At 41.5% G+C, this 14549-nt stretch overlaps 1 protein-coding gene across 13 annotated transcripts in view; it reads left to right on the plus strand.

Moving 5' to 3' along the window:
- SHROOM2 (shroom family member 2) overlaps positions 1 to 14549 on the plus strand; it is a 185462-nt gene that overhangs the window by 150317 nt on the left and 20596 nt on the right. For 10 of the 13 annotated variants that reach the window (XM_073354561.1, XM_073354553.1, XM_073354589.1 and 7 more), the window contains 2 exons: positions 4594 to 4671; positions 5566 to 6315. In XM_073354561.1, the coding sequence (XP_073210662.1) occupies positions 4594 to 4671; positions 5566 to 6315 (828 nt within the window). The remainder of the gene's footprint in view (positions 1 to 4593; positions 4672 to 5565; positions 6316 to 14549) is intronic. The other 3 variants (XM_073354580.1, XM_073354636.1, XM_073354664.1) reach the window with 1 other exon arrangement.

Genomic DNA, 14549 nt, shown 5'->3' on the forward strand with positions numbered 1-14549 from the left:
CACTAGACGGACCATTGGTCTGAACCAGTATGATCATTCTTATGTTCTCTACCCTTCCTAGAGTGGCATGAAGTGGCCTTAAGGTAAATGAGAATCACGGCCTGAATTTTTTGGTGTTTTGTCAGTTTTAAGCATCTTCTGGTTAAATGGGATGCTTACCTTTTAAATACTTAAAGAAACCAAGACCGAAAGAGATTTCTCATTTGTTTGTAAGAGAGTTACCATTGTACTGATAAGTTAAAATGTCTCCTTCACAACTGTTATGGACTGTTGCCATGTAAATATCAATTTGAAGCGTGGAAATTAAAAATCATTTTAAAAAAGGCACTTCACCTATCTTTACAAACTATTTCCAGAAGTAATTTTGTGCTAGATGCATTACAGACCCATAATATTGGCAAAAACCTTCTAAAATGTCATTTTTGAGTAATGACGGGTTTCAGACTAATAGCCGTGTTAGTCTGTATTCGCAAAAAGAAAAGGAGTACTTGTGGCACCTTAGAGACTGACAAATTTATTTGAGCATAAGCTTTCGTGAGCTACAGCTCACTTCATCCGATGCATCCGATGAAGTGAGCTGTAGCTCACGAAAGCTTATGCTCAAATAAATTTGTCAGTCTCTAAGGTGCCACAAGTACTCCTTTTATTTTTGAGTAATGAGTGTGAAAATGGCATCTACGCCTCATCACCTTTTCTTTGTGCAATATTTAAGTTTAAAACATTACCTTAATTTTTAATTGCACAAAAACAAAAATGGATTTTGTTTATCAAGTTGGAGCTCAGAATAGTGTTTACATATGACTGAAAATCTGGGGTTATAGTGGAAGTGTTCTCAAAACCTTAACAATAGTTGAGTGGACAGCACCAGAACAATATTGAGCTGCACAAGGAACTACTCATTTTATTGTTTTGTATTTGCAAAGAATTGTCATGAACTATACTTGTTTTATGGGCTTCCCCCCGCCCCCCGTTAGAGTCCTTTTATTTGTGCGATTAAACACTTCATGAGATACTGTCAAGGGTAGTACAGTAGGCCTAAAAACTGGTTTACTTTGGCAGTGCTAGTTGGCGCAACCTTTGGAGTAATCTGAAACATTTGGGAAGGACTTACTTTCAAGGTCCTTTTGATGTGCTTTTCATATTGAAAGGCAAGACCTTCTAGATAAGACATTTGTCCAAGTAGGTCAACACAGCAACCGTGACAGTGCCCATTTCAGTGATAAAACTGCATGATCCAGATTCTCAGTTAGTGATAATTGGTATAGTTTCATTGACTTCAGTGGAACTACTGACTTACACTATATGAGGATCTGGTGAAAATTTGCATACATTTCTATTTAAAGATCTGCGATAAGGGTGAGTTCAAGACTGAAATATATGGTATATGAAAAGGGTAACAAAAATGGCCATTCATATGGTCAAATTTACATATGACAAGAGAAAAAATGCTAGGGGCTTGTCTATGTGGCATAGCAAAGTGCACCAGAGGGGTGTGAGTTGTAAAATGCTCTAACATGTTGCGCCTTGACTGCCCCATGTAGAGCCTGTTGGTTCAGCTAAAAGGCACCTAATTCACATTAAGGTAATAGGAACCTGTTAGAGTGCAGCAGCAGTGTCTACATGGGGCAGTTAGAGCACAACCCATCACATCTGTAACCTTTTGTAATCTTTATGTCGAAATGTTCCCAATTAATATTAAGTTGTTAAAGAAAAGGGTGCAATAAAACCCCACTTAGTTTTCTAGGTCGGTTACAGAAAATTTATTGAGTAGAGGACCACAAGGCAACGCTTTGAATGATGCAACCAAACTGTATTAAAAAGAAAAATGATTAGTTAACAAATAGGCATGCAACTACCAATTATGTAAATACTACTATTATACTCACACTCAAAGATGAAATGGTCTAGCAATGGAAGATCAGCCTACTGACAATGGCATGAAGGAGAGCCTTATAATCCTGAAACCTAGCAGTAAGTACCCTTTTAAGGTTATTAGGAAATCCCTTGCAATTTAGCAAAATTTACTTCTTTTATACTCCATTATAGTTCTAATTAGCATTAAACTACCCTTTACCATAATTATATTTCCACCACCTTCTTAATGGCTCTTTAGGTTACCCATTATTTAAATTAACATCTGCACCAAAGTTCTTCTCATACTATCAAAATAGATAGCATTTTAATAAAACATTCACAATTTTCAAAAACACTCATTAACAAACCTTGCTCAAACCAATTATAACAAAAAGCATAATGGTAACAACCTTGGGTTATGTCCTTGCTAACCCTTACTTTCCCATGACACTCTGTCTCCAACTTATCTCTGATCTTTTTTACACTTTAACTAACAGTAATTACTGTGGTGGCTGATGTTCACACTCCCCTCCTTCTGTCGGTGGTGGGTGTCCTCACCAGGAGCATTTCCATGGACTGAAGAGGGGCAGTATGGGGGACTGAGAGCCAGAGCTCTGCGCTGGGAACCCTGGACCCAGGAACCACTGGGAACCCTGCTGCCCCTCAGGGCTTCCCTTCTCAGCCTGGGGTGGAGGAAAAGTCTCCCAGTGCTTCTTGCCTCCACGCTCCCAGCCGGGAGTTGGAGGCAGCTGCTGGGGGCTTCTCGCCTCTGGCGAGGAGATCTGCACTTCGTGTCTGATTGGCTACCGCGCTCCTGGCAGGGAGCGGGGAGCCAGGACCATGGGGAGCCGCAGGGCTCCCAGCAGAGAGTGGGGAGCCCAGGTGGCAGCCCAACCCGGGGAGCCTGATTGGCAGCCCAGCTTGGAGCAGAGACCCGGCAGCAGCCTGGCTGGGGAGCTGGGAGCCAGCTTTCTTGTCAATTTCACTGCTTCAGTGTAGCCCAAAACCTAACTTCTACTTATGTCTTAATCCAAACCATCCTATAGACTGTACACCCCTCTAGTGTCCTTTGCTGGCAGTGTGTAGACAAGCCCTAGGATTACCTGATGTCCTAGATCCACAGGATGGGTGTTATGGCCCCCAGCCTTGGAGCCTTGGAGTAGAAAGAATCTCTCCAGTGTGGCAGACTCCCTTAAGGGTCTCGCTTTTCCTCCAAGATAAGCCACACAGTCTCACCACCTCCTTAGACTAGGCCTGCAGCACTCCTGCTTCATGCCGTGAGCTCTGTTCAGCTAGTCTAAATGCGATGGACCCTTGATGGAGAATTGTACACTTTTTAGGGATCAGTGCACCTCTCCAAGCATTTGCAGTGACTCTCACACAGCATTGTCAAAACAGTAGGGTTTATTAGTCATCTGGAACACAGCAGAGGAAGTTCTTAAATTGTTATAGAGGAATGCAATTAAAGCATAGTCCATTCTGGTTAGCTCAGAGCCCAACCATAGTGAGCCCCAACCATCAGACTCCCAGGTGTGCTTGCCTTCTTCCCGCAGTCCATGCTTAACCCCCCTCCGGACCTTTGTTCTCCCACTGGGGAAATGCTGCTTGGCTTCCTGCAGAGAGGTGGGGCAATCTATGGTGGTGGTTGCTAGGTGTCAATGACTGGGCAATTGGATCTGCCATTGTATTCTCAGGAGCTCCACTGATATGAGACTTAAGACCCAGACAGCTAGGCACCATTGATACCTGTGTCTTAGCCTGCCTGAGACCCCTAGGTAACAATGCAGCATATAGGGAAACTGAGGCATACATAGGTTTCATACAAATATTACAAAAAATTCCCACTTTTTCAGACTTGGTGTGACCTTTTTGCTTGAAATCAGGCCTTTTGTTTGTTTCAGACACTGTCCAGTTTATCGCCTTAGAAGGAAAGAAACATGAGGTTTTTAAAATACAGAAACAAAATTATAGTACTATACTTATCAGCACTGCAAACCTTAGGTAACTGAGTCATTGTTTTACCTCCCACCATGACCTGCTTGGGAAAACAGCATCTTCAGCTGTTGAATAAAATGTGCAATGGCACCCACGCAGCTTGAATTTTTCTACTTTGTCTCCAGACAGCACACTGAGGAACTAGTGATGACTTGATTCAGTTATCAAGTTTTCATGTTGTGACACAACATAATTTCAATGTAATTTCAAATATGATGTAGTTGATGCAAGGGACTAAGCTCAGTGTGCCATATGGAAAAATGGAGGTTTGGTGCCTTACTCAAAAAAAAATTAATAATAGGTGATCTTTATATTACCTGTACTAGGTTTTTCAACCCTCTGTTTTAAAGTAAGGTATTTTGGCAGAAAGGGGGTGGAAAACTGTGACATTTTGAAGTTAAAATAGAAATAAGCATATTTTGAGCTGCCTTTTAAAAACGAAATCAAATATGAGTACGCACTAATTTTTTAATGCCTGTGGAAATAACACCTGCAATAAGTAAAGGAAGCTTTCCACTTTAGAATCGTGTTGAGATCAATAGATTGATAAAGTGGCAATGTAACCGTTGATGTCAGATTTCATTTTGTTGTGTTTCATTACTCAAATATTCCAGTTTTTTTTAAAAAGGAAAACTTGTTGTCCCTTTTACACTTGCCCAGTCTCATTTCCAAATACAGATAACAAAAGGTCCAGTGGCACAAATGAAATAATGGACTGTGAAACCTTTTACTTTTCTGTTACAGCTTCTTTTCTCAGCTCACAGTATCTCTCCAGCCTCCCCTAAGCAGAGAACAAACCTGCCTTCTTTCTGGGTCTCAGAGGTATTTTTGCTCTCTTTTCTGATGTGTCTTTCTCTTGTGAGCACAACTCAACTATACTTCTTGTTCTTGGCACCAACCTTGAGTTGCTTCAACATGGTGACTACAAAGCAAAAAGAAATACAGACTAGGAGTAAAACAAAAATATCTGTATAAGATGAGACAGGACTTGTTGGCCACAGCAATCCTTCATGCTGTAGGGACAAAGACTCCATCTGATTTACTCGTCAAGTCTAATATAGACTTCAATCCAAAATATTGTGCCTTTATTTTCTGTTTCTAAAAGATATCCCTTCCCCTCTCTTCCCTCACCTTATCAGTACCAGCGTATTTGATGCTTTTGTCAGTGTGCACTCATTTTGCATCAGTAATTTATATCTGCAAATTTAAACCCCAAGATTATGTTAATTTTTCCATATTAACGAGGGCTGTGAATTATGTGGTCTACTATGCCATTTTAAAATAATAGAGAGCGAACTTGTTTGATAATCTGCATTTAGTTAGATACTGCATTCGTTACTTACTTGGAAATTGAAAGAAATGTTAATTGAGTGTTGAAGGCCATACAAGGAAACCATTCTTTTAATTTACACAAAAATTAGAAGAAAATTGTCTTGCATGTTCAGATATACCATGTGCATTGTAGTGCCTCAGGTAACTCAAAGCTATGTCACATTGCATGACACAAAATAACCTAATTTAGACCGACATTGTGCTTTGACTCTTCACATTACATTAGAAATACAATATTATATATATTTTAAAGTAGGTTGTAGCTGTTAGTTAATATTATATGGCAGACATCATCTGTCTCCAAGCTTCCCAGTACTTCTGTAGCAATACACAGGAGGAAATAATAGCACAGTAACTGACTAATGGTTTTTCTTCTGTTTCTAGGCAAGCTGATACAGGATTCCCAGAAGATAACCTAGGAGAACAAAGGGCTCAGCTGGACCAAAATTTAGGACCCAAATGGAAGGCATCTGTTAGACCATTTCACACAAGAGAACCTATTGTCTTGTCTCAGGAGAGCAGGGGAAGGTCCGGGACATTGCCCAGTGATTACAGATACTCCCAGGAAAACGTGAATGAGAAAAGCAAGGATTGCAGCTTGCCCCTTCTCACTTATTCTGAGCCGCAGACATTGCAGGAGAGCCACTCCTGTCCGCCACAAGGCAGAGGAGAGGAAAGTCAGTGGACAGAGCTGACGTTGCTGAACAAGAGACGTGGACCTGCCCCTCAGAGGCCTCCCCCACCCAAACGAGATAATAAATACAGGGGTCAGGACAATTCCACCTCACTCAGCACCTCTTCAGAATCACTCCTGGCAGTACCCAGCAAGCCCATTCAGTCCATTTCCCCCAGCTCTGGTGAGGTAATTACGGGTTACACTCAGAGTCCTTCAGCGTTCAATGGAAAACTAAAGAGCGCTCATCCTCAGGGGCTCCGGCAAACAGCATCCACAGAGAATGTGTGTCAGCACTTAGAAGAGAAAGCACATCTAAAATCTGAACCTGTATTGTCTTCAAAGTATCGCTACCTTCAGAAACCTGGAATGGAGACATCAAGGTCCCCTTCACCTCAGTTTGCTCCACAGAAGCTGACTGACAAGCCTCCTGTATCTGTCCAGGATGAGAACCCAGCAAGGTATTGTGCCTTTACAATTATGTGCCTTTTAGAAGCCCCTCCCCCATGTTAGGTTTTGTTAATAATTGGCTGTTGCTTTTAGTGAAGAAGTTTGAAGAAGCCTCCTTTGGGTCTATTCAGTATTAACCTTTCCAGCATGTCTTGCAAGTGACACACTTCTGTAGGGCAATAGCAATTGCTGCAACAAATATCTAAACCATATTTGAAATTCCAGTTAATTCCATTGGAATCATTCAACTGGTCTGTCTTGATTTCTGCTGAAGGACAGTAGATCAATAGAAATGCTTCTCTGTTCTAAAATTTTAACTGGAATTTCCATTACAGAAACTATCTAAATGGGATGAAATGTTTTGCCCAACTATGCGTGGTTTTTAAGCCACTACATACAGGGAGCTAAAACAATTATTGTGCAAGAAAATTGCATCCATTTTGGTGGCACCTATTCCAGAAGCTTACATGTGAGGTACACTTATCATTATCTGCAAATTATGAATTTTGAGGGGTTTTTTTGTTTGTTTGTTTTTCCAAATAAAAGTTTTTAATGCAGCTTGGCATTTCTGAGCAGCCTGCTGATGGTTGCTAACAAGTGGCATCACTTTTTATATCACCTGACTCGGAAGCCAATGTCAGAGAATGTAAACCAGTCTTCTCCCTCCCCCATTTTAATACACTTTGTGTCTGATGTTGAAGCAAATATAAGCTGGTTCATAATCTGCTGTACGGCATCCCATGCTGCCAATGTCATAAACAGAGGCAAAATGGGTGAGGTAATATCTTATTGGACCAACTTCTGTTTCAAGCTTGCACAGAGCTGCTCTTCAGATCTGGGAAATGTACTCAGTGTGTCGCAGTTAAATACAAAGTAAACACAACCTTGTATTTACCTGTGACATTCTGAGTACATTTCCCAGAGCTGAAAAAAAGCTCTGTGTAAGCTTATCTCTCTCACCAACAGAAGTTGGTCCAGTCCTCACCCACCTTGTCTCTGTAATATCCTGGGACCGACATGGGCCCTGCAACAACATTGCATACAATAATGTCATAAACAGTCATTTTCCTGCTATATAATAAACCCTTCCAGGAGGCTCAGGAATATAAGTTTTCATTAAACACTTAATATGACATTATAATTCATGGTTGAAAAGTGCAGACAAACGATATTCACTAAATGAGTATTGAGTTGCTATGCTGAGTGAAAGAGGCATATTTTTTTTTAAAGGTCAGCAATTATATATTTTCTTTCGATGTGTTCCCGGTGTGTTCTCTGTGTGAATGTCTGGTTATTTTCCACAGTAGTGATATAGATTTATCTGGGCTATTTTCAGTTTTTCAGGATCAAAAATGGCATTTGTAAAATGAAAGAATTTTTGACAGATTGATGTTGCTGTTGCATGTTTTCTAGATTTTTTGCACCTCATGATTTTCATAAAATGTGACTTCACAGCTAGCAAATTACCTTTTCCTTTTCTGAGCACCTTTTTGTGGCAGAAATCTGTTGTTTTTAATGAAGCCTCTCTAGAAGACAGTATCCTTCAGTAATCATTTGTTTTACCCTAGTAAAGAACTTGAGGAATCCAGAGGTTAAAGTTTTGTATGTGTGTGTGGTGTGGGGTGTTTTGTTTTGGGTTTTTTTTGGGGGGGGGTGTTTTAAGCTCATGAATTTGCTGAAATACTTGCATTGTAATCCATCAATTATAAATTGATATAATTCGTTTCTTTAAAGACCTAGTATTTTCTTTGTTCAATACAAGGAAATTCTGGTACTGAAAACTACAGCTCAATTCTGTGATGGTTACATCAGAAAGCAAAATAAGGAAACACCTTCAATGTATTTATAAATGATCTGGAAAAGCAGGTGAACCCAAGGCAACATTTGCAGATGATACAAAATTACTCAAGATAGTTAAGGCCAAAGCTGATTGCAAAGAGATCTCACTAAACTGGTTGACTGGGCAACAAAATGGCAGATGAAATTCAATACTGATAAATGCCAAATAATCCACATTGAAAAACATAATCCCAAGTATACATAAAAAATGATGGGGTCTAAATTAGTTGTAACCACTCAAGAAAGAAATCTAGGAGTCATCATGGATAGTTCTCTAATAACATCTGTAACCCTTCTGCCCGTCAGAGTTGGCAGCAACAAGGGCCGGGTTCAATATCTAGGGGGTCCATTCCAATAACACAATGCAAACCAGCTCGAGCCCCCACCCAGTGACCGGGGACAAATATATACCACCCCCGCTGTGCACCTCCAAGAGGCAATACTTCCCCTCTCGCAAGCACATAGTCTGAGTGTAGCAAAAAGCCTTTTAATAACAGAGAGAAACAGTGTGGCATTATGCTGGGGAAACACAACCAACAGGATTCACAACCCATGAGCAAAGACCCGCCCCAGGCAAATTGGGGCATGCCCTTTTCCCTTTGGTTCTTGAGTCCAGCAACCTGAAATCACCCAGAGTCCCAAAAGTCCAATGACCCAAAAGTCTCTGTCCCTGGTCAGGGCAGCCCCAGAGTTCGAAAGTTTATCTGCAGAGCTTTACCTCCCAACCTGGGTGGAGATTGGGGCGGGGGGGGGGAGAGAGAGGGGCACCTTACATGATCTGAAGCTGACCGTCCCACAGCTCCATAGGCCTTCGCTCCGCTCCGCTCCACTCCACCAACCGCCCCACGAACTGCTTTGCTTGGCTCCGCTCTGCGGCCCACAAGCAGTTCCCGCCATCCCACAAACTGCTCCACCAGCTGGTCCACAAACTGCTCCATTCCGCGTCCCACAAGCAACTCCGCCAGCCGGTCCACAAGGCACTCCAGCCGTCCCGCAAACTGCTCCACAATATATCTTCAGGCTCCCCCCCCTACTTAACACAACGCTCAGTGATTTCAGCTCTTTGGTGAATTCAGCTTGTAGTAGGGGAGCCTCAATGCTGGTACACCATTAGCCCAAAGTGAGCTCAGCAGCCTGTAACTAGACTCCTAATGGAATCAAAATTAGCTCTGATATTCCACAGTGGAGAGAGGAGGAAGTGCAATTAGCATGGAAGGCCCTCACCAAGGGGCCCATGCCACCAAGTATTAATACTTGTCCCCAGCCTCTCTCAATTCACAGAGTTTTGGAACCCATGACCCTTGCCTAGCGAGTGCTACTTAGTGGATGGTGAGTCCCTCCATCATAACAAAAGGCCAAGTACAGTTCCAAGCACAGTTCCCATAATCAGGGTAATAACAATTTATTCTTCCTGCCCCAATAAAGTGACCATTTGGGCAGCTATGGCCTCATTCTAGGCGGAGTGGGTGTGCCTATGCAAATGAGATCAGCCCCTGAAGTTCTTTTCCACAACTTGCCACACCTCACCACCAGATGTCAGGGTGGAGCTCATCCTGACACTGCTTACACATCTATTCAATGTGCAGTGGCAATGAAAAAAGCGAACAATGATACTAGCCATTAGGGAAGGGATAGATGATAAGAGGGAAAATATCATAATGCCCTTATAAATCCATGTACATCCACTCCTTGAATATAGCATGCAGTTCTGGTTGCCCCATCTCAAAAAAGATATATTGGCATTGGAAAAGGTACAGGGAAGGACTACAAAAATTATTAGGAGCATGGAACAGCTTCCATGTGCGGAGAGATTAAAAAGACTGGGACTATTCAGTTTAGAGACGAGATGACTAAGGGAGGAGATGATAGAGGTCTATAAAATCATGAATGATGTAGAGAAAGTGAATAAGGAAGTGTTATTTACCCCTTCACATAATATAAGGACCACGGGTCATCCAGTGAAATTAATAGACAGCACATTTAAAACAAACATAAAGAAGAACGTCTTCACACAATGCACAGTCAACCTGTGGAACTCATTGCCAGGAGATGTTGTGAAGGCAAAAAAGTATAACTGGGTTAAAAAAAGAATTAGATAACTTCATGGAGGATAGGTCCATCCATGGTTATTAACCAAGATGGTCAGGGATGCAACCCCATGCTCTGGGTGTCCCTAAACCTCTGACTGACAGAAGCTAGGGTTGCCAATTTTGGTTGGATGACCTGGAGCATTCTATACGCCCCATCATCTCAGGCATTGGCACCCTGACAGCAGGATTGTCTGGCTATGTAGACTCCCTCCTCAGGCCCTACGCTACCAGCACTCCCTGCTATCTTTGAGACACCACTGACTTCCTGAGGAAACTATAATCCATCGGTGATCTTCCTGAAAACACCATCCTGGCCACTATGGATGTAGAAGCCCTCTACAACAACATTCCACACAAAGATGGACTACAAGCTGTCAGGAACGGTATCCCCGATAATGTCACGGCAAACCTGGTGGCTGAACTTTGTGACTTTGTCCTCACCCATAACTATTTCATATTTGGGGACAATGTATACCTTCAAATCAGCGGCACTGCTATGGGTACCTGCATGGCCCCACAGTATGCCAACATTTTTATGGCTGACTTAGAACAACGCTTCTCGTCCCCTAATGCCCTTATTCTACTTGTACTATATTGATGACATCTTCATCATCTGGACCCATGGAAAAGAAGCCCTTGAGGAATTCCACCATGATTTCAACAAATTTCCATCCCACCATCAACCTCAGCCTGGACCACTCCACACAAGAGATCCACTTCCTGGACACTACGGGTGCCAATAAGCGATGGTCACATAAACACCACCCTATACTGGAAACCTACTGACCGCTATTCCTACCTACATGCCTCCAGCTTTCACCCAGACCACACCACATGATCCATCGTCTACAACCAAGCTCTACTATACAACCGCATTTTCTCCAACCCCTCACACAGAGACAAACACCTACAAGATCTCTATCAAGCATTCTTACAACTACAATACCCACCTGCTGAAGTGAAGAAACAAATTGACAGAGCCAGAAGAGTACCCAGAAGTCACCTACTACAGGACAGGCCCAACAAAGATAATAACAGAACGCCACTAGCCATGACCTTCAGCCCCCAACTAAAACCTCTCCAACGCATCATCAAGGATCTACAACCTATCCTGAAGGACGACCCATCACTCTCACAAATCTTGGGAGACAGGCCAGTCCTTGCTTACAGACAGCCCCCCAACCTGAAGCAAATACTCACCAGCAACCACACAACAGAACCACTAACCCAGGAACCTATCCTTGCAACAAAGCCCGTTGCCAACTGTGTCCACCTATCTATTCAGGGGACACCATCATAGGGCCTAATCACATCAGCCACACTATCAGAGGCTCGTTCACCTGCACATCTACCATATGTGATATATGCCATCATGTGTAAGCAATGCCCCTCTGCCATGTTCATTGGTCAAAGTGGACAGTCTCTACATAAAAGAATAAATGGACACAAATCAGATGTCAAGAATTATAACATTCATAAACCAGTCGGAGAACACTTCAATCTCTCTGGTCACTCGATTTCAGACCTAAAGGTCGCAATATTAGAACAAAAAGACTTCAAAAACGGACTCCAGCGAGAGACTGCTGAATTGGAATTAATTTGCAAACTGGATACAATTTAACTTAGGCTTGAATAGAGACTGGGAATGGAGGTTTCATTACACAAAGTAAAAGTATTTCCCCATGTTTATTTCCCCCACCCCCACTGCTCCTCAGACGTTTCTGTTAACTGCTGGCAATGGCCCACCTTGATTATCACTACAAAAGGTTTTCTCCTCCCCCTCACCCCGCTCTCCTGCTGGTAATAGCTCATCTTAAGTGATCACTCTCCTTACAATGTGTATGATAACACTCATTTTTTCATGTTCTGTGTGTATATAAATCTCCTCACTGTATTTTCCACTAAATGCATCCGATGAAGTGAGCTGTAGCTCATGAAAGCTTATGCTCAAATAAATTGGTTAGTCTCTAAGGTGCCACTAGTACTCCTTTTCATATTCCTGGAGGTTTCATCAAATTACATAATCTTTTATTAAAGATTAAACTTTAATTCCTGGAGCCTCCAGGACTATCCTGGAGGGCTGGCAACCCCACCGGGACTGAATAACAGGGGATGGATTATTTGATAATAATAGACTGTTCTGTTCATTCTCTCTGAAGCATTGGACACTAGCCACTGTCAAAAGACAGAATACTGTCAAAAGACATGATGGACCATTGGTCTGACCCAGCGTGACTATTCTTATTACAATAAGTGAAATATATCACATGATCTCCAATCCCTAGGTACAGTGGTGAATTACAGTAATGAGTTCCTTACCGTACTGCATTGTGAATGGATATTGAAGAATACATGGTAAATTAAGTTTATTTGGCATTGCCTTTTTACACAACTTTGATGTCAATGTGCCTGATTATATGCACATATATTGGTTGACATTTTGAAAGCAGTGTATGGGGATTTAGCCATACATCTTCCATTAACACTTCAAAAATCTCCACCACTGTCCTTGAGTATGTATACAATTTATTGTCCTCAAATTATTCATCTAATGAAACAGTTACTGTAACAAGTGGGAAAATGTGTGTCATATCTCTGTTCTTTACTATATTTATTTCATAAGTGGAATACATTGCGTAGTTTAGCATAAATATACAATTTAACAATGATGCTTAACACGTTCTGATTCCTTGCATGCCAGTTTTCAGGAATGTTAGTGTGTGTAATGTAGGCTTCTAGTGTCTGGTACTGTTATATATATATATATATATGTTATAATACATATCTGCCTTTCTGTAGGGAAGATGTCTTGCTGATAATGTAAATTGGATAGGCATGACAATTTCTGCAACATCGTAGCTAGAATTATTTTATTGCATGGAGAAATACACTGTACTTATGGTGTGTACAATATATTATAATTGAAAACTTTCTTAAAAGAGTGAAGGTTGAGAGTGCATTTCAAAGTATTTCCAGTAAAATTATACTTTTTTAACCAAATACTCTTCAAAAATGCCACAATAATTAGTAAATTTGGAATTTAATAGTTCTCCACTTCCATATAATTCTCCTTCATTTACCATTGCCCCACCTGACTTATGCTGCCCATCCAACTTTAACTTTGAATCCTTAAATTTGCACACACAAAAATGCCAATTACAAAATAAAGGGCAGGAATATTACATAGTCCCATTTATATTTAAGAGATACATTTCCAGTAAGCTATTGAATAGCTTGCTACGAAAAAGAATCTTGTGTGTATTAATTTCTAAACAATATAGTTAATATGATTAAATATCCAAACCTGTAAGCAATCCTGTTCTGCATACCTCTCCATACCTTTGCAGGCCCCTTTACCTCCGTCTCAAAACTCTCTACCCTTTCCACATACTTATATAACCATACAAGATCCAAAACCAGCTTATCACACACAAAACCTTGTCAGTCATTCCACTCTTTTTATTCCTATGGACATTCTTCTAGTTGACCAACACATCATACTGTGAGAAAACCTTCTTCAGTGTTCATGTGGCTTCATGGATTTTTAAAGCAGAAGGGACAAACTAGTCTGACCCCTTTATATATCACAGGCCATAGAATTTCACCCAGTTACCTACCCTAGCATTGAATCCAATAACTTGTATGCCCTGGGATTATGCCTCTTTGGAAATCTTGACTACATATTTAGACTGACTGCTCACAAAATGTCATGGGGATTTGGATGCCCAGTTTCCACTAATCTTAATGAGATTTGGCTGTCCATATCCCTTAGGGAGTGTGGACAATCTGTCTTAATATGTAAAATCAGCAGTGTGTTCTCAACAGCATATTTCGTTGTAGGACAAAACCAGGGGGCAAAGTTAAGTTTGAATGGGTTAAGTTTGCATGGGGCAGTAAGGAGCAGGCTGGTTCCCTTACCTGTACATCTTGCAGGTCTTTTAACAAGTATAGAATTTTTGTCAGGAGAGCGCAGTTTGGGGTAGGAGGGAGCCTTGGCTGGACTCCATTTAAGCACTCTTTCAACCTGAACTCTTCAACTATATTTTTGTTGTTTGTTCGTGATTTTCCCTGTTTTCTTAATGGGCACCAAAAATGTAAATTGGATTAGCACATAGGGAGAGGAGGTGAGAAAAGCCATGCTCCAACAGACAGGGTCTCTTAAGAGATCCCACTCAAACCCGGCTCCTCTTCTGCAGATTTCAGCAAGTCCATGGAAGGTGTATGTGCAGAGGGGAGTGATATCAGGGCAGGGTATGAAGGGGTGTGGAGAAGAGGGGGAAGCTTTTATCATATAAGCAGCTCTAGGCATTTACCTT

This window comes from Lepidochelys kempii, chromosome 1, assembly GCF_965140265.1.
Source record: "Lepidochelys kempii isolate rLepKem1 chromosome 1, rLepKem1.hap2, whole genome shotgun sequence".
Lineage (NCBI taxonomy): Eukaryota > Metazoa > Chordata > Testudines > Cheloniidae > Lepidochelys > Lepidochelys kempii.